The sequence below is a fragment of the Dendrobium catenatum genome, unplaced genomic scaffold, assembly GCF_001605985.2.
Source record: "Dendrobium catenatum unplaced genomic scaffold, ASM160598v2 fragScaff_scaffold_864, whole genome shotgun sequence".
NCBI lineage: Eukaryota > Viridiplantae > Streptophyta > Magnoliopsida > Asparagales > Orchidaceae > Dendrobium > Dendrobium catenatum.
Genome location: NW_021319326.1, coordinates 358,733 through 380,058, shown reverse-complemented (window position 1 = coordinate 380,058; position 21,326 = coordinate 358,733). Strand labels below are relative to the sequence as shown.

Here is a 21,326-nt window from a genome sequence, read left to right as displayed (position 1 = left end):
ACATCAAGATAGGTGGCATGATGGATAATGACATTTTGTTGGCATTAATGTGTGTCGGCATTGGTATTGACACATCCTATCGATCTTATTAGTATTGACATATATCAATGTTAGTGACAATGAAGTATGACAACCTTATTGGTGTTACCTAGCATAAGTGGGTGTGTAGATGGTGTGTGTTAACCTTATTGGTGGTGACATATGCTAATATTGGTGTCGACGACCAACATCACCATTATTTGTGATATGAGTGTCAATGTTGTTAGCAGTCAAAAACATCAACCTTATTAGTTGTGAAGGGCTTAATGTGGTTGGCCAATACATTATTGGTGTCGATGGTGATCAGACGATAGTCTGGTCACAATGATCATTGGAGAAAATTATCAACAAGAGAGCTTTAGGATTGTTTAAAATTGTGAAGTTTCTCCAAATTCAAGTCTTTTTTTATTAGCAAAATGGAGTTTATTTTAAGTTTTTTCAATAATATTTCGGTTATTTTTGTCAAAATCTTCAAATACTCCCTCGGTTGACCTATGATGATCTCATTTACTATATTAGATTTGTAATGCATTTAAGCACCTTAACTACATCAAAATTGATCAATTTTAAGCACACTGGGTTATTCTCATTGAGACGCTTATTCTTACTTCAAACATATGATACTAAAAAAATCATTTGATCCTCCAATTGTATCATAAAATTCATAATTATACTTTGAGTGCTTGATTTAAGATAGTCCCAATTTAATTTTGTATTTCTCAAGATTTGCACTTAATCATGTGAATTTTTAGATCATATTGATACTAGGAATGCCCAGAGATGGAACCTACAACCTTAACTTGAAGGTGATTTACAAGAAAGTCTTATGACCTTTGTCCTTTAACCATGATGACCCAGTATTTGGCGAAGGCTTGCAAAGCTTTTGCCTTGCTGTCACATTTTCTTTTTTCGTTATATTTTGTGGTTCAGAACTTATAACTTTGGTAGAAGTACGGAATCCCGACCGATATTTGAATGGTTAAGACTTTGTTTGTGACGGTTTTTTTAATGCTTCTTAAAACAATTTTTTCAGTAGAAAAATTACTAAAAAAATTACTTTAAAAACATTAATAAAGCCGTCCCAAATAAAACCTGAATTTTTTAATTTTGATGTTGACGTAGCTTGATACATATACAACGGGGTTGAGAGCTCCACTTCTCCATTGCTTGGAAGATGGAGCTTGTACTCTCAATTTAAGAGGTTCTTTGTAAGTTTTAACCTCTTGGAATGGGTTTTGTTGAAATGGACATAAACATTTTTGTGCAAAACATGTAAAATATTTTACCAGGGCTCCGCATCTGGTTCCTAGAGCTAGCATGATTTAAGCTTCGGACAGCTTTAAGTCACTATTTTTCACTGCTTTCGAAATATTTTTATGCCAGAAAATTATTGTAGAAAATAGTAAACAAATTATTCCAAAAGAAATATTAATTTGATTTAGATCTTTTAAAACTTTCTTTTGTCTCGAATGACCTTTCTGAAGGTAAGACCCTTTGGAATCTATCTCTTGTGGGATATTCTCTTGGCCCAAGACCATATTACGAGCGACTTCGATTGGCCATGGAAAAGGCGTGGAAGCTCAAAGGTGATCTTTCTCTAATCTCTCTGGTGGATGATTTCTTCCTTCTCAAGTTCACTGCTGTGGAGGACTATGATATGGTTCTAGCGGGTGGCCCTTGGTTTCTGCTTGGCAAGCCATTCATCTTACAGAGATGGGATCCTAAGTTTCAACCTAAAAGAGATGAGTCTGCGGCCATTCCTCTGTGGATCAAAATTGTCAACCTTCCTCTTGCCCTCTGGACCCCGTCAGGTATTTCCAAAATCGCGAGTTACATTGGTATTCCCCTTTATGTTGACGCTCTTACTGCCAAAAGAACGAGGCTCACCTTCGCGAGAGTTTGTGTGGAGGTGGATAAAAATTCGGTTTTAGCTGATGAGATCCCTATTGAAATTGATGGGCTAGATATAAACTTGAAGGTCGTTTATGACTGGAAACCGACTAGGTGTGAAGGTTGTGGATCTCTTATTCACTCCTTTGCCTTATGCCCAAAAAATCCAACTCCTAAAGTTTTGATTCCTCAGAAGCCGCCGACTAGAGGAAGAAGTAAAAGTAGGGGACCTGCCGCTCGTGCGGTTAGCAATTCCAGGGAGAAAGTTTCTTTGGTTCCACCCGTTCATGAAAAACCTCATCAAAAACCAAATTTAGAGCCGTCTAGCTCTAAGGTACCTCCTGATTTGCCTTCGGGTAAGAGCATTGTCCTACCTAACCTCAATCTCCCTCAGGCTGATTCCTTCTTAGCTAACCATTCTCTTCCTAATACTCTCCTGAAGCCCACACAAGTCTTGTTAGCTAACAGTTTTCAAGCTCTTCCGTTAGACGCTGCTGTCAATCCGGAAGATGATCCTAATGATGAAGAAGTAATTGAAGAGGAAACCTCTTCCTCTTCGAAAACTGTGATGGAGACCATTCTGAAGCCTTCGACTCATAAGGCTTCATCTTCTTCTTCTAAAGCTACTTCCTCTCCTAAAAAAGCCAAAGCAAAATCGGCCAAGAAGGCCAAATCCCACAAATAATTTATGTCCCTGCCTCCTTTGGGTGCTTGGAATGTGCGGGGGTTTAATAGCCCGGGTAAAGTTAAGATGTGCAAAGATCTTATTTCGAAGTTTAATCTGAAGCTTATTTGTATTTTAGAAGCTAAAATACAGCCTGATGCTCTGCATAATGATTGGTTCAAATACACTCATTCTTTATTTGAGAATGAGAGCAGCTGTCATAATTTCACTTCTTCTTCTCCTGGTCGTATCTGGGTAAAATGGGACTCCTCCTCTCTGCTTTTCAATCCCATTTTCTCCTCCTCTCAGGTTATTCATGGTTCTGTTAATTCGGGCTGCTTGCCCCCTTTTTACCTCACGATTATTTATGCTTCTAATTCTGTTGAAGAAAGGAAGGAGTTATGGGATTCTCTTTTGAACATTGCGGCTTATATGGATTCTCCTTGGCTCTTAATGGGAGATCTTAACTGTCATAGATTTGATGAGGAAAAGGCTGGTGGTAACTCTTTTTCTAGCTCAAGACGTGGTGAATTAAACTCCTTTATGTTTGAATCTGGATTGCTTGATCTCAAATCTGTTGGTCTACATTACACCTGGTTTAATCAGAGGTCGGATAATCCGATTCACATCAAATTAGACCGTATGCTGATTAACCCTTCTTTTCTGGATCTTTTTCCTTTGGCTTATTATAAAGTGGATTCCCATTCAGGTTCGGATCATGCTTCTATTATTCTTTATGCCAATTCTCATAAAAAAGGGGCCTCTAGATTCATGTTTAAGGAATTTTGGCTTAGCTTTGATATCTTTTGGGATGAATTGCTCACTGCTTTTGATAGGCCTCTTGCTGCCTCCCCAATTGCTTCTCTTTATGATAGTCTGGCTGCTCTAAAAAATGCTATTAAAAAGAAGAATTGGTACTCTTCCAACTATCTTTCTTACAACATTATGCATCTTAAAAATCAACAAGCTTTATGCCTTGAGCAAATTCAAACTGATCCTCTTAGCTCGGAACTGAACATCAGACTTAAGAACACTAATGAGCAACTGGCTTTTGCCCATGTTGCTTGGTCTTCTTGGATCTCCCAAAGAGCTAAGGCATATTGGTTGTCACAAGGAGAGGATGATCTTGGCTTCCTGTTTGCCAAGATCAGAGCTAGAACCAATAAGAATATGATTAAAGAGCTTATTACTGACACTGGCATCCTTACCTCTCATGCTGAGATTTCTAAGGCTCTTGTGGACCATTTCCAGTCTCTATTTAATGCACCGGCCCCTCCTCTGCAAAATTCTTACAACATTCCGACTGGTAACACTGTCCCTTCTACTGCTTTAGCTGCTTTAATTGCTCCTATTACTAATGATGAGATCAAGAAGGTGGTTTTTGGGGGAGTGGCTTCCTCGGCTCCGGGTCCTGATGGCTATTCTTTTGCTTTTTATCAAAAAACCTGGCTGATTTCCGGGAATAGACTTTGCTCGGCTGTTAAACACTTTTTCTCCACTGGGCTTATGTCTAGAGGGGCCAAATCTACGATAATCACTCTCATTCCTAAGGGTACTCATTCTAACTCTATTTCTGATTATCGTCCTATCTCTCTGTGTAATGTTTTTTACAAGATTGTTGCCAAGATTATTGCTAATAGGATGAAGCCTATATTGCCCTTGATTATTAACAAATCCTAGTCTGGTTTTGTTGCTAAGAGAAGTTCTACTGATTACATCATTCTTGCTTCCGAGATTCTGCAGGATTTCAAAAGTAGTAAGGGATCTTTCTGTGCCAAACTTGATGTGAGAAAAGCTTTTGACTCTGTCTCTCGTTCTTTCTTGCTTCATAGACTCACTCAGAAAGGTTTTCCGGACATCTTTGTTAACTGGATTAAAGGTTGCATATCCGATGTACATTTCTCTATCTCTATTAATGGGGTTTTAGAAGGATACTTTAATTCTTCTTCGGGCTTGAGACAGGATTGTCCCTTATCTCCACTTTTGTTTTGTATTGCCATGGATGCACTATCCTCCTCTTTGGAAAATAATCTGGGTTTTCACTTTAAAGGCATTCCTAATAGTAATTGTATTTTAACTCACCTGATGTATGCTGATGATCTTTTGGTATTTGGGAAGGCCTCTAGGGATAATGCCCTTGCTCTCAAGGATATATTGCATTACTTTTCTAAGGTATCTGGCCTTTTTATTAACACTAGTAAGAGCACTTTGATCTTCTCTAAAAGTGTCAATGCCTCTCTTGTCTCTACTTTAGCTGGTTGCCTTGGCATTTCTAATGTGGCTGAGGTTATTACTTATCTGGGTTTGCCAATCTCGGCTAGCAGACTGCGCATGTCTCATTTTCAACCTCTGATTGATAAAATTGTTGGACTGCTTGAGGGCTGGAAGATTAAATTCTTATCATTTGCGGGTAGAGTTCAATTTTTAAAGTTTACTATAAGCAATACTATTGCTTACTGGATCCGTGGAAGTATCATACCTAAAGCTTGTTGCAAAAGTATAAGCAAAATGTGTGCCAAATTTCTGTTTTTTGGCAATGTCAAAGATAAAAAATTGCATCTTATTTCTTGGAATACGGTTGCTTCACCTAAATGCAAAGGTGGACTTGGTTTACCCAGTTTTGATGTTTTATATCATAATTTGGCCTGTTCTTTTATTTTTAGGATGTATAACTCAGACAACATCCTTGGGCTTTGGTTTAGGGAGAAATTCTGCTCCCCTTGGAAACCATATCCTCCCTCTGCATCTAAATTTTGGAAATTGTGCTGCCTTAAAGCCGTTGAAATTAGAGAGCATATTTCTTTGGTTGTGAATTTTAATAGCAATTTTTCTTTTTACTGGGACCCGTGGTGCAACAAAAAAGCCTTGGTTGAGCTTTCCTGCCCTCACCATTTCTCTAATCTGATGATTACTGATGTTATGGCCAATAATTCTTGGAACCTTCCTTTGGCAATTCCTGATGACATTTCTTCCATGGTCATGAAGATTGAATTTAGCTCATTGGCTCATTGTATTAGCTGGGATGGGGTGGATTCTCCCACTAATAAAACTTTCTCTAAACTGTTTTATTCAAATCTGGAGGATATTGGTTGGGCCAAATTTATTTGGCATAAAGGGTATGCGTTGAGATATGCATCTTATTCTTGGATGGCCATGCACCGTAAGCTTAAGACTGCGGATTTACTTATTCTTAAAGGGATTCCTGTAGCTTCTTCTTGTTCTTTCTGCGACGCTAACTGGGAAAATCATGCGCATTTGTATTTTGAATGCGATTACACCTTCAGTTTGCTTTCTGCCCTTCTACCTCCTCTTAGAAGTTTCTATTTTAGACCGAACTTGCATCAGGTCTATGATTTTCTGGGCAGCATTAGGCATTTTAGCAGTTTTGAGTTGCAATTCTGCTATCTTACTATTTCTGTGATTGTTTACTGGATTTGGAGGGAACGAAATGGGAGAAAATTTGCGTCTTTAAGGAAGAATATTTCTGAACTAAAAGTGGTGATTATTCAGGCTATTAGAGCTAAAGTGATCAAATGGAAATACTATGATTCCCTTAAACTTCACTTTCAAGAAATTTTGGCCTAAATGGGGCAATCGCTGGATGTGCTGTATTGCTGATTATCTGGAATTATCTACTGTTTCTGTGCTGGAATTTGGCATGTTGGCTGGTCCCTTCGTGGTGGCTTTGGGCTGGCTGTACAATGATGAAGCTCCCTGTAATCTCTCGGACGGCCTCTGGGCAACCAGGATTACGACTTGTTTCCTTATTAATCCCTCTGAGTGCAGCCTGTTTAGCCCGGGAGCAGGCTCTGTGTTTCTTTGTGCAGGTTTTGGATCTCTTTTTACCGGTGCTGAAGATCAGGGTCATCGTTTCATCTGGCGGGAATCTTTTTGGAATTCCTTACTTACTACCATTTTGGAGCTTATAGTTTTCTTTTTGATGTAAAATTTTGGGTGGTATAGTTGGGGTTTTTTTTTTTTGATCTTTTCCTACATAAGAGTTTTGTTGTTCTTATGTTGGTTTTTCTTCTTTTACTTGTAATCTTTTTATAGTAATTGATGGGCTTTTGCCCCAAATTTCCCCCAAAAAAAAACTTTTAATTTGATTTTTTTTTTAATTTGACCTTAGTTTATGGGCTAAGATGATATGAGGTCTTAACTCCATTTATGGGTTAGTTGATACCTTTTACAAACAGCACCATACAGTTATACTCTTGGGTCTAATTGAGGCTTGGTTTGGTTATCTTCTATCTTTTTTAAAAGGTAGTTTTAAAAACTGTTGTTTGAGAGAACAGAGTTTTTTGACATAGAAGTAAGGCTTCATTTGGTATTTTTTCCGTTACGGTATAAAAAACACCAATAGGAGAAAAGGTCTTTTTAAAACGGAGAAGCTAATAAATAATGCTTCTCAAAACAATACAAAAATGGAGTTTTTAAAAAAGTCTGCTACACATCCAAATATCTTCCAAGCCTGCGTTTTCCAGTTTCAAACGGAAAAAAGAAGAAAAACGGAGAAATACCGTGGAAACAAACGAGCCATAAATAACTAAAACTTTTGAAAACAATACAAAAATAAAGTTCCTTAAAAAACATTTATGCAAAAGTGTCACAAATAAACAACACACAAAAAAAATTTCTGCCGTTACAAACAGAGAATGGCAAAAAAAAAAAAAGTCGAATCAAAAGGAGGTCTGAATGTAATAATTAGCACTTGTGTGCAAAAATTTTCCATTATCGGAAGGCCAATCATTTTTTGAAGTTTTGCCATTTCTATCGAGCTCTATGATGGATGGTCATCGATCATGAAAGCTTCGCTCACAATTAATAACCATTAAACTTTCACTCGATTTAGAACAGAGAAAGCTAATCTGCCACTGCTGGCTGTTTTTATGTATATAGTGTATATAAGCTTATATACATAAATACACATTGTTTATACAGTTGTATCGGGGGCCGAACCCCTTTGTTGCTGGGGGAATTGCCCCCCTCAAAATTTTTTTTATTATACTCTTATTTAGGTAATTTTTAGTCTTTATGACAAGGCTTTTTAGGTAATTGCACCACCCCCCCTCCCCCTAAAAATGTTAAAATACTATGGTCTTTAGGCAAATGCCCCCAATATTATTAAATACATTGTATATATGTGTTATTGTTAGGGAATGATGAACCAAATATAAATATAAATAGTAAATAGCCCCCGGAAAGCCCCGCAGGGGCACCTGCGCGCTGCCCCTTGACCCCGTGACCTGACCGTGCAGGTCGAACCCTGGCAGAGGGCACTGCCCCCTTGGTCCCCCGACATATATGCGAACATTTATTTATACGTTTGCCCCCCCTGAAAATTATAGGTGGTTCCACCCCTGAGTTGTATACAATATGTACAAATTTATACACATTGTGTACAAAAGACAGATGTCATGTTTTTGTTGAAGTATCTACTTAACTCTACGTCCAGACTCCTCACGTAATAATTTATCCTATATTTATAATATTTTGAATGTTATATAAGAAGTTATATCTGTATCTCACAAAAAATGAATAAAAAATACATGACAAAATAACGTGGTGAGTGACTCCTTAGGCTGGGGCAAGGCGGCAAGCGACTCCGTAGGCTTGAGTAAGTGCCCACTCAAGGCTGGGCGAGTGATTCCTTGGGCTGGAAAAGTGCCTTCTCAGATTGGGGAAAGTGATTCTAGTGAATCCATCGCAATTCTTGACCAATACAACCTGGCTTTCAGCGAGTCTACTAGCCTTAACCTTTCGAGTCTCAACAACTCGGCTCAAGGTATACATCTGGATATACAATGCGGGCTAATGTGATTGTTTTTGCATGTTACAAATATGTGTGTATTCTGTTAAATATAATGTGTTTAATTCAAGGCATTGCCAAATGTACGTAGAATGAAATGGCATCAATATATTTAGCATTTAAAAATTAGCAAAAACAAAATAGTTGCTGATTGTTAATAACTTAAGATTACCTTTTCATGTCACATAACATATTGTCTTTGATCAATCGGGTTGTTCTGTTGCCTTGGACCTCAAATTTCTCGTGCTTACTAGGAGGTGCGGCGAGCTTACCTGCTGCTTGGGTTTAGGTGTACTTGAGCGCCCTAGGAAAAAAACATTTTTTTGAACAACGATCCGGCGCTATGTAGTAGAACGCCCCAGCTTTATGTAGTAGAGCACCCTAATGTTGTGTTCCCGAGAGCCCCACCGCTGATTGATAGAGAGCAGAGCGCCACAACGCTCGGGATTTGGCACCGCAACGCTAAGAGTTTGAGCACCTCAGTGTTATCAGACAAAGGCGAAAGCGCCGCAGCACCCCAAACTGGCGCCACAGTGCTGCGAGACGAACTTTATAGTTTTCTTTCTCGTTTTTTTCAAGGATTGCGTCCCTTTGTGGCTATAATTGATTTTCTCTTGCATTTCCTGGTATGTTAGACATTGAGAACAGTATATGTGAGAAGATGAGCAGGAGAGAGCGAGAGAGAATAGAGATCTGTACTTATTTCTCCCCATTTTCATAATAGGTTTCTTAGCGTGGTATGGCTCCTTAGTTTTTCTCCCTAATTTGGATTTTTCTACGTTAAATCCCGGTGTCCTTTATTTTTTCTGCTACTTTTACTTTCTTCCTTGTTTCGTCATTGCGGTGTTTACTCGTCATCCCCAACAGTCACTAAATAAAATATCACCTAAATTTAATATTTGCCAAGATTTTTTTTCCTAATTCCATTAGAAGATCCCATATTTAATGTTTTGATTAAACTTAACCATCCGGCCTGAGGTGAACGATAAAAAGAGGAAATTAACGGATAAATATCATAGTTTAAAACATATATTATACCTTTTAGCCAAGAAGTCTACATAGAACAATCTATAGAGACAATCCACTCTCTTATAATCAGAAGTCACACCAAAGTCTGCACCATGCTCCAGGCCTTCTCTTTCCTGAATCCCACTTCATCAGCTTTACTTCTAGTAAGAGAAGCTTCTATCCATCTTCCAGATTCTGCAAGTATATTTGACAAAAGTGCGTTGTACCCCGGATTCAATGGCTTCATTACTAAGAGCTTCTGTGCTGCACTTAAGCCCAATTCCATGTTACCTTGAACTCGACAAGCTCCAATAAATGCTCCCCAGGCAAACACTCCATGGTCTTCAGGTATCCTATCCAATAACTCATTTGCTTCTTTAACCAATCCTCCGCGGCCAAGAAGACTAATAAAGCTTGATATATGTTCTTCTCTTGGGTGTAAAGAGTAAGCCTCTGTCATAAGATCAAGATAATATATGCCCCTCTCCACATATCCTGCATGGCTACAGGCAGAAATGAGAACAAGAAAAGTAACAGCACTGGGATGCAAGCCCGACTCTTGCATTTTCAAGAAGAGTTTGCTTGCTTCTTGCACATCTCCATGAATGCCATAGCCAAGCATCATAGAATTCCATGAGACTATTGTCCTCAAAACCATATTATCAAAAACCAGCCATGCCATGTTCAATTCACCACATTTTGAGTAGGCGTTTATTAATGCAGACCCTACATAAACATCTTCGTGGTAACCAGATTTACAAATAATTGAATGAACCAAAGCAAGGCCATTTAGAGAGGCACTGGCTATGCAACCTTGAAGAAGGCAAAGCATGGTAACTGAATCAGGTGTGACACCATTAATCTTCATTCGACCAAAGGTTGAGATAGCTCTGTCCATCAAACCATGATGAGAATATTCTGCTATCATTGTATTCCATGTAACTATGCCGAGTTTGCGAGCTCTGTCAAAAACCATTTTCACCTTACTAAAATTATGAGCTCTTGAATGCATACATATCAGAGAAGTAGAAACAAACTCATCATTGATAAATTCACTCTTAATGACATAATCATGAATGAATTTTCTCTCATTTTCAATTCCTCTATGAGAAATCGCTTCAATGGCTCCCACCAAAGAAGTTGCATCAGGTAAAAAACCATCCTTTTGCAGCATATCATAAAAAAGCTTCAAAGATGCCCAAGGAACTCCGAGACGAGCACAGCCAATTATCATTGTGTTCCAAGACACTAAGTTCCTATCAGGCATCAATAAGAATATCTTGAAAGCAGTATGTAGAACCCCATAAGTGATATATAGTTCCAACAATGATGTGGAAATAAATAAATCAGATTCAAACTTGTTCCTAATTGTATATCCATGAACTGCTTTACCCACCTTTAAACCAAGCTTCGCGATGCACAATGAAAGAATATTTACAATAGATACAGCATCATAAAAGAATTCCTTCCTGGTGAGCTCTACTGCTTCAGAGAAATATCCATGATGCAAATAAACTGAAATCATGGAGTTAAATAGAACTGTACTATGATTTCCTGCAGGCAAAATGCAATTAAAGAATTTACGAGCACATTCAACTTCCACAGTGCCACCATAAGCACTAATAAATGAACTACTTATATAAATATCAGAATCAAAGCCCATTCTAATAACCAGGCCATGCAGGAACATGACAAGTTTTCGTTGCTCTCCCATTAACCTAACAGCTTGTAAAGCGCTCACCAACAAATCTGAACTTATTTCTGCTTCATATGCGAGAGCACGCAAAAATAAATCCAAGGCCTTAAATGGGCAATTGATATGAATGTAACCGCTGACAATCATATTCCAAGAGACAAAATTCTTACTTTCCATTGTATCAAATAGAGACTGCCCGCTCGCCACCATTCCACATTTACAGTACATAATTAGAAGACAATTCTGTGCATAAAGATCCATTTTAAATCCCAATCTAATTAGAAGCCCATGGATTAACACCCCATCAAAAATTGCATCTTTGCCTATCCTCGAACAAGCCTGCAGTGCTATCTCCAGGGTGATAAGATCTAAATGAAAACACTTATTTCTCAAAATCCAGAGCAATTCCAAAGAACTCCAAGGGGAGCTTGATGTCATGTACCCGGAAACCATAGCATTCCATGAAACGATATCTGGCCTCGCCAAGCTCTCAAAAACACGCTCAGAGGCTTTGATATCATCAAACTTGTTGTAGTAAACAATGAGAGAGTTACCTAAGAAAGTATCTTCCAACTCAAGATGCCGGTAAGCATAACCATGAATAGACCTCCCAAGCATCTGATCATCTAAATCGCCGCAGAGTTGGAGTAAAACTGAGAGAGTTACCGAATTTGGCCTTGTGCAAGAAGAATACATGAGCTGGTAGAGGAGCCGAGCCTTAAGAAGCAGCCCATTTCGGACATAGCCCGAAATCATGGCATTCCAGGCAGCCACGTCTCTTATGAGCATTTCGTCGAACAGTTTGCGGGCACGGTTGACCTCGCCGAACTCGGCAAGCGACTTGAGCACGGAGGTGCAGATAATGAGGTCGTGTAGGAAACCAGTTTTGAAGGCATGGCTTTGAACGGAATGGACGATAGAGGAAGAGGCGGATGCCTTGAGGTGGAGGAGGTAAAAGGGTCGGGTGGGCTTCTTGGAGACATTGGTGGCTGGAGAAGACTGATCTGCTCGTGTGGGAATGCAGCATAACGGAATTAAGTGAGTCAAAGAGAACAAGGAAAGATTCAGGCGACCAGTGTAGAGGGAAGGGGAGCAGAATTGGCGGGAGAAGGTGGCTCTCATGCCCAGCTTCCAGCCATTAATGCTGTTTGCTATAGCTGGAAGTAATCCGCCACCTCGTTGTATTATCTTCCTTTAACGATAAATAATATTTTGTTTAGAATTTCTTTATAAATAAAATGGGTTTTTGCACATGCATCATCAAAATACACACACACTCACTCGGGCAAGGGCAGGGCCCAAAATTTTTTCTTATGAGAACATAAACTAAATATTTCTAATATTTTTTATATTTTTTTATTTGTGCTTGAGACTTTACAAAAATTTTATTTAAATTTTTTATTCTAAAAAGAAAAAAAATAAGATAATTAAAAAATTATAATTTATGACACATATATTTCATATTCTAAAACAATTAAATAAACATTTTATTATTAATATAATCAAATATTTCTTTTTTAACATAAACAATTAAAATATCATCTCTCTAATTCTATTTTATAGTAAATCACTTCAACTTATATTGCATGCATTGATTTAAAAAAAATTAAAATTTTTTATTTATCATGATAAACTTTTAATTTAATAATAGTTCATATTTATATTAAATATAAAATCAGGACTAAAAGGATTAATAAAAGAATAAAAATAATTATATTATGATTCACACTTCACTTAATTTTGCTCATGCTCTCTCTCTCTAAAATATATAAGCCTAAAAATTTTTCTCCTCCCTTCCAAAATATCTCGCATTTTTTTCTCCCATCCTCCAATCGCTAGGAATTATGACACCCTTCCCCCTCAAGGTTTAGTTGAGATTTTTTTTTAAATATATTTATTTATTTCAAAATATCATACTTAGTAAAAAAACAAAACAAAACAACTTATTTTTATTTAATATTTTTTAAAAATAATTATCGTAAAATATTATTCATCATCAGTTATTACGACTGCCACCACAAACATTTATATTTCATAATTAGGGTGTCTAAAAAAAAATTCAAATATTTTTAGTATATATATGATCAAACTTTCTAGAATATTTCAACATGTAATTGATATTTTTACCAATAGAAATAAAGAAGATTATTAATAGAAAGATATGAAAATTTAATACATCACACTTAACCGATTTAGAAATTTATAAAACAAAGCTTTCATGGCTGAAAGCTGAAACGTCGACGGCCAAATTAAGCAACACGCGCAACTATTATTCTGCATGCAAAGGAGAGAGAACTTTGTACAAGATTACAATTAAGAGACTACTAAGATGAAGGAAATGGCTGGTTCTGTGTTTGTCCTCTTCTTGCTGTCTCTCCTGTTTTCCGTTCAAAGTAGGCTTCCAATGATACTTGTCTTCTTGTTTTTCATGTTTAGAAATTTTTATATCGCCAAATTTGAATATTCGGTTTCATTTGGGACAATTTTTATTTTTTTTTTTAAACAGCTTTTAGGATAAATATTTATCGAACTTGTTTGCGTCTGGAATATTCGCGGCGGTAAGAGAATAAATTTAGTTAGAATAAAATTTTTTATTAAATTGCTTAGAGAAAGCAGTAAAAAAACACATCCAAACGAATCTTCAGTGTTTCATTGTGGAGTATCATATGTTAATTTCTCAAATAATAAAAAATGATTTTTTTATATAATGGAGTTATTATGATTTAATTGATAAAAATTTTTATTATTAAAATTCATCATAAATAATAATTAATTGAAATATATAATATTAATGTAATTCATCAAATATCTTGACCAAGCAACGAAATCACAAAGCGAAACTGAACCGGAAACTTCAAACATTAAATCTGGGAGCTCTCGAACTCCGATTTCAGCGAGCTTATAGTCAAACTGAGCATCTCGGAAATACGAACCCAACGACACCAAATTCAACTCGATCCGAGCCCAAATGAGCCCAAATCAAGCACCCAAAGTGTTGTTGGAAAGCTCATACTGCAATTTGAGTTACCAAACGGTCTCTGATTTTAACGAGCTTATAGTCGAATTGAAGGGCTCGACGAGACGAATCCAACGAGTCCAAGATCACCAAAATTTGACATTTTTAATACCTTTAAATGTCTAACGAACTGTGCAAGATCAAGGGATCAATATCGACCATTCATTCGACCACTCCCTATTAGCCCTTGATCTCACACCTATTTACGAGCTATGCCACTCCAGAAAATATATAAATAGACCCCTAATTTCTCATGAGAGGGGACCGAAAGCAAGAAGAAAAAGAATTGAAGAAGAAGAGAAGGAGAAGGAGAATCAGCTCCTCCTCGACTACCGCCGGAGTTCCTTCCGCCGCCTGAATAACGCCGGAATTCTACCGGATATTGAGGTGACGCCGAAACTCTGCATAACTTTGTAACTGAATTTTAATTCAGAAGAAACTCATTCTAATCTGATCGTCCTAACTTTTGGGACGAATCAACCTCTTGTATCTTAAACGACACTAGTGGAACTTTTCAACTAGGCGTGGCCCCGTGGTTTTTCCCCTTTTCAGAGTTTTCCACGTAAAAATCTTGGTGTTCTTTTATCTTCTGTTTGTGAGTGCTAGATATTCGTGCAATGATCAGACAAAAATTTTCTAACTCTACCGCAGCGTATATTCTAGCCCGCAGCAGTTTGGCGTCGTATGTGGGAACCACTATCCCACTACTTCAAGTATTGCTACGATGGTCAACAAGCACATCAGTCATATCTTTGGAGCTTCTCGCTCCAACTTCCGTTAGTCCAGAAATCAGTCTATTAATCATAGACACCCGATGTCTACCTCTTTTCATCCTGGGGGGCAGAATGCTGCCTGAGAAGGAACCTCAGGACCTTCTTTAGAAGAGAGAATCCGAAAGATAGAAGCATCTCATAATGAGATCCTTCAACTCCTGCGAAAAATTCGGCAACCAAGACTAGCACAACGGGAAGAAGTTTTTCTCCCTTAGGATCCACCACGGGTTGAAGATGTTCAATTCGAACATCTTCAAACAGAGATTCGTCTTCCTCCACCAAGAAGACATCCGCAGTCACGACAGAATAACAAACTTGTTGATACAACAAATTCTACACATCCTTCTCCCTCAACTCGGCAGCCTCGCATTCTCTCAAATCTCCCAGAAGACTTAGCACAACCACACATTGTTGAACTCCCTCACAATGCCCTACGTCATGAACTACGAAGGTTGGTACGGGAAGAGTTCCCCCAAGGGGATGTGAGGCAAACTCTCCGACAAAGGGACTTCCATGAGTCATCACCTCTAACTGAAGTCATTCTTCAGCATCCCATTCCGGTTGGATTCAAAGTACCCAGCATCGAGTCTTACGATGGAACGTCCAACCCGTATGAGCATATCAACCACTATAGAACCATCATGCATATCCAGCGAGCCTCGGATGCACTCCTCTGTCAGGTCTTTCCTGCCATCCTTAAAGGATAGACTCGAACGTGATTCTATTCACTTCCGTCCGGGACGATCCCCTCATTTGTCAAATTGGCCAAAGTTTTCGTCGAACAGTTTGTAACCAATCGAAGAATAGCTAAAGACTCTTCCCATCTCTCTGGGATCTGTCATAATGAAGGAGAATAATTAAAGGAGTATTTTCAATGATTTTCTACTGAAGCTCGACAAATTCCATGAGTATATCCTGAACTCTTGAGAGGAGTCTTTCTTGGAGGCCTTTTCCCCTTTTACTCGGCACTCATGCGCGACACCGTTCTTTCATATGCCGATTTGATTCATTGTGTAGAAACTCAAATCTCGGTAGACGAAGCCATAAATGCTCATAGAAAACAGTTTGAGCAAACTAATGGGAAGCACAAGGGTGCACCAGGGACGGATAATTCATCCTCACAACGAAAAAAGCAAGGGAAGAATAATCTACCTCCTAGACCTCCATTACCATGACGAGAACCTCGACAGGAGGAGTACACTCCACTCAATACATCTCGAGCAAATATATTAATGGCTGTCTGAGATCAAGATATAGTGAAATGTCCGCATCCTTTGAAGCCGAACACATGAAATCAAGATTAGTACTATCACTTTCATCATAGTCGTGGTCACACTACCGAAGTATGCAGACAACTCAAGGAGGAGATTGAAAGGCTTATCCATCAAGGCTATCTTCGACAATTTATTCGAGATTCACCTACCCGAGAGGAAACTCGTCCCGCTGGGGGGCAAAATCAATAACCAAGGCCACCGGTGAATAATCGAATAACAGTTGGTGACATCGAGACAATCGCTGAAGGCCCCTTGTTATATGACCAGGTCTTTTTGACTGTATATGAAAATCTAACTTCAAAGAAGGCTCGTATAGATCATTCTATCAGCTTTGACGATTCTGATCTGGAGAGAGTAAAAACCCCTCATCAAGATTCTCTTGTTATCAATGCAGGCATAGGTGACTCACGTTACATTGTCAAAAGAATTCTTGTGGATAATGGAAGCTCCGTAGATATTCTGTTCTATTCCACTTTTCTCAACATTGGTCTCTCAAGAGAAAAGCTCCAACATGTTGCAGGTCCTTTGTATGGATTTGATAATCGACCTGTACGAGCAGAAGGGATAATCAGTCTCCCAGTCGTACTTGGAGAATTTCCCCGACAGTCTACACACTCCATTCAGTTCATTGTTGTAAAGTCTGAATCAGCTTACAACGCTATTTTTGGGAGGCCCCTCCAGTTGATTTTTGGGATTGTCACCTCTATCCCTCACCTCAAGCTAAAGTTCCACACCCAGACAAAAGTTAGTGTGGTATGCAGAGATCAACAAATAGCATAAACCTGCTATTTCAGATAGGTCAAGTCATGTCCAACAGTTACCTTGAGCATCGAGGACTTTGATGCCTTCAAGATAATTGTTGAGGACCAAGTGATCCAATCTGCACCTTCCTCAAAGGATGTTCTTCAGAGATAGATACAACAGTAAGGTCTTCTACAGGGGAAGCTCTCTGAGGAATATCCTCGTTTCGGAGATCAAAGTCATCGATGCTCAAGGTAATCATTGGACGTGACTTGACCTGTCTGAGATAGCAAGTTTGTGCTATTTGTTGATTTTCGCATACCACACTAACTCCTGTCTTAGTGTGAAACTTCAGCTTGAGGTGAGGGATAGAGGAGACAAATCCAAAAATTAACTAGATGGGCCTCCCAAAGATAGCCTTGTAAAATGATTCTAACTTTACAACGATGAGCTGAATGGAGTGTGTAGACTGTCGAGGAAATTCTCCAAGTACGACTGGGAGACTGATTATCCCTTCAGCTCGTACAGGTCGATTATCAAATCCATATAAAGGACCTGCAGCAGGTTGAAGCTTTTCTCTTGAGAGACCCATGTTGAGAAAAGTGGAATAGAACAGGACATCTACGGAGCTTCCATTGTCCACAAGAATTCTTTTGACATTGTAACATGGGTTACTTATGCCTGTATTGATAACAAACGGATCTTGATGAGGGGTTTTTACTCCCTCCAGATCAGAATCGTCAAAAGTGATAGAGTAATCTATACGAGCCTTCTTTGGAGTTGGATTTTCATTTACAGCCAAAAAGACATGGTCAGATAAAAAGGGGCCTCCAGCGATTCTCTCGATTTCACCAACTACTATTCGATTATTCACCGGTGGCCTTGGTTATTAATTTTGCCCCCTAGCGGGACGAGTTTCCTCTCGGGTAGGTGAATCTTGAATAAATTATCGAAAATAACCTTGACGGATAAGCCTTTCAATCTCCTCCTTGAGTTGTCTACAGGCTTCGGTAGTGTGGCCATGACTACGATGAAAGTGGCAGTACTGATCTTGATTTCCTATATTCGGCTTCAAAGGATGCGGCCATTTCACTATATCTTGATCTCGGACAGCCATTAATATATTTGCTCGAGATGTATTGAGTGGAGTGTACTCATTCTCTTGTCGAGGTTCTCGGCATGGCAATGAAGGTCTATGAGGTAGATTATTCTTCCCTTGCTTCTTTCATTGTGATGATGAATTATCTATCCCTGATGCACCCTTGTACTTCCCATTAATTTGCTCAAACTATTTTCTATGAGCGTTTATGACTTCGTCTGCTGAGATTGAGCTTCTACACGATGAATCAAATCGGCATATGAAGGAACGGTGTCGCGTATGAGTGCCGAGTAAAAGGGGCAAGGGTGAAGGCCTCCGAGAAAGACTCCTCTCAAAAGTTCAGGATCAACTCCAGAAATTGGTCGAGCTTCAGTGAAAAATCACTAAAAGTACTCCTTTAATGATTCTCCTTCATTCTGACGGATCCCAGAGAGATGGGAAGAGTCTTTAGCTATTATTCGATTGGCTACGAACTGTTCGACGAAAGCTTTGGCCAATTTGATAAAAGGGGATTGTCCCGGACGGAAGCGAATAGAACCACGTTCGAGTCTGTCCTTTAAGGGTGGCAGGAAAGACCTGACAGAGGAGTGCGTCCGAGGCTCACTGGATATGCATAATGGTTCTATAGTTGTCGATATGCTCATACGGGTCAGACGTTTCATCGTAAGACTCGATGCTGGGTACTTTGAATCCAACCGGAATGGGATGCTGAAGAATGGCTTCAGTTAGAGGTGATGACTCCTGGAAGTCCTTTTGTCGGAGAGTTTACCTCACATCCTCTTAGGGGAACTCTTCCCGTACCAACCTTCGTAGTTCATGACTCAGGGCATTGTGAGGGAGTTCAACAATGTGTGGTTGGGCTAAGTCTTCTGGGAGATTTGGGAGAACGCGAGGCTATCGAGTTGAGGGAGAAGGATGTGTAGAACTTGCTGTATCAGCAAGTTTGTTATCCTGTCGTGATTGCGAATGTCTTCTTGGTGGAGGAAGATGAATCTATATTTGAAGATGTTTGAATTGAACATCTTCAACCCGTGGTGGATCCTGAGCGAGAAGAACTTCCTCCCGTTGTGCTAGTGTTGGTTGCCGATTTTCTCGCAGGAGTTGAAGGATCTCACTCTGAGATTCTTCTATCTTTCGGATTCTCTCTTCTAAAGAAGGTCCCGAGGTTCCTTATCCGGCAGCATTCTGCTCCCCAAGATGAAAAGAGGCAGACATTGGGCGTCTATGATTAATAGACTAATTTCTGGACTGACGGGAGTTGGAGCGAGAAGCTCCAACGATACGAATGATGCACCTATTGACCATCATAGCAATACTTGAAGTCGTGGGATAGTGGTTCCCACAGACGGTGCCAAACTGTTGTGGGCTAGAATATACGCGGCGGTAGAGTTAGAAAATTTTCATCCGAGCGTTGCACGAATATGTAGCACACATAAACAGAAGATAAAAGAACACCAGAATTTTTACGTGGAAAACCCTAAAAAGGGCAAAAATCACGGGGCCACACCAAGTTGAAAAGTTCCACTAGTTTCGTTTGAGATGCAAGAGGTTAATTCGTCCCACAAGTTAGGACGATCAGATTACAATGAATTTCTTTTGAATTGAAATTCAGTTACAAAGTTGTGTAGAGTTCTGACGTCACTTGAATATCCTGCAGAATTCCGACGTTATTCAGGCGACGGAAGGAACTTCGGCGGTGGTCGAGGAGGAGTTAATTATCCTTCTCATTCTCTTCTTCTTCTCTTCTTTTTCTTGCTATCGGTCCCCTCTGAGAAATGAGGGGTCTATTTATAGATTTTCTGGAGTGGCATAACTCGTAAATAGGTGTGAGATCAAGGGCAAATAGGAAGTGGTCAAATGGATGGTCGATATTGAATCCCTTGATCGTGCACCGTTTGTTTGACATTTGAAGGTCTTAACGATGTCAGAATTCGGTGATCTTGGGCTCGTTGGATTCCTCTCGTCGAGCAATTCGATTCGACTATAAGCTCGTTAAAATCAGAGACCGTTTGGTAACTCAAATTGCAGTATGAGCTTTCCAACAATACTTCAGGTGCTTGATTTGTTCTCGAATCGAGTTAAATTTGGTTTCATTGGGTTCGTATTTCCGTGATGCGCAGTTTGACTATAAGCTCGCTGAAATCGGAGTTCGGGAGCTCCCAAATTTAATTTTTAAAGTTTCCGGTTCAACTTCGCCTCAATATTCGTGCTTGATCAAGATACTTTTGTTTTTTTTTTTTTTTTTTTTTTTTTTTTTTTTTTTTTTTTTGAGAATATATCAGTTTGATTATCAAGAGGATTTAAAAATATTCTCTATCTTTGTATGGCCTTTATTATATAGAAGAAAATTAATGCATTTATTTATTCATGGATTATTTCCAATGTCAAGGGGCCATTAAATATGTTTTTGATTATGAGCAAAGGCATAGATATCATTTAGGCTTCGTTTGGGATTGCTTTTTTATTATTTTTAGGTTTCGTTTGGAACGGCTTTCTTATTGTTTCTTAAAATAGCTTTTTAGTACAAAAATTAAAAAAATTGTACTAGAAAGCTACTTTAAGAAATAATAAGAAAGTCATCAAAAAAATCCTTAGATTTTATTTGTGACAACTATCTTATTGCTTTGCTTTTAAAACTTCAACCTTAATTTTTACTTGGTTATTATAAATTTATTACTTTAAAAAAAAAATATATTAAAAAATTGTTTTTTACAATAGTTTTAAATAATTATTTTCTCTATAATAGTTTCACAAAACAGTTAGGAAGCTGTCCCAACCAAAATCTAAGTTCATTTATTGATTTATTAAATATTTGATGTATAATTAAATTATTTATTAAAAAAACCCTATATTTATGCATAACTCGCAGGCTGTTTCCGCCCATAAATAGTAGCATAGGAAAAACACAGTAATTCTTTAATGCAAAAATCAGAAAAATAAGAAATAAGATAACCTCACCGAGTAGAAATGATTCATAGAATGCATTATAGCTTACAAACGATCACATTCTCTACAATTAGGGAAGTTATTGGTACAATGGTATGATATAAGTAACTATTGGTGTTGCCTCGAATTTGGCTCGACCCTTCACTACAAGAAAATGGGTCAATAGCGACAAAAAAATAGAGACAAAAAGAAAATAGTCACTAAAGATGTCTTTTAGCTACCAAACGTAACTAAACCCATGCTGTCCGGAGACCAATCATAATGCGCCACGTCACCCCTTGCTTGTTACCATGGCTCGGTACTGCTCGGTACCATGGCTCGGTACTGCTAATTACGTGGTTTATTCTGGTTGGTCTCCATACACCGTTCTG

General features: G+C 38.6%; 3 protein-coding genes across 3 annotated transcripts; 1 reads left to right on the top strand and 2 right to left on the bottom strand.

Moving 5' to 3' along the window:
* Positions 1 to 1,600: 1,600 nt before the first annotated feature.
* Positions 1,601 to 2,614, top strand: LOC110096349. Its single transcript, XM_020822249.2, has one exon. It carries the CDS (start codon positions 1,601 to 1,603, stop codon positions 2,612 to 2,614), a length of 1,014 nt encoding a protein of 337 aa, XP_020677908.1.
* A 6,364-nt stretch (positions 2,615 to 8,978) lies between these two features.
* On the bottom strand, positions 8,979 to 12,397 carry LOC110096334 (pentatricopeptide repeat-containing protein At2g13600). The gene is made up of 2 exons (XM_020822221.2): positions 9,441 to 12,397; positions 8,979 to 9,025 (listed from the first exon to the last, which is right to left on the bottom strand). Exon 1 carries the CDS (start codon positions 12,226 to 12,228, stop codon positions 9,505 to 9,507), a length of 2,724 nt encoding a protein of 907 aa, XP_020677880.1. The 5' UTR covers positions 12,229 to 12,397; the 3' UTR covers positions 8,979 to 9,025; positions 9,441 to 9,504.
* Positions 12,398 to 17,016: 4,619 nt separating this feature from the next.
* Positions 17,017 to 18,027, bottom strand: LOC110096348. The gene is made up of 3 exons (XM_020822248.1): positions 17,871 to 18,027; positions 17,348 to 17,768; positions 17,017 to 17,191 (listed from the first exon to the last, which is right to left on the bottom strand). Exons 1-3 carry the CDS (start codon positions 18,025 to 18,027, stop codon positions 17,017 to 17,019), a joined length of 753 nt encoding a protein of 250 aa, XP_020677907.1.
* Between the last annotated feature and the right edge of the window lie 3,299 nt (positions 18,028 to 21,326).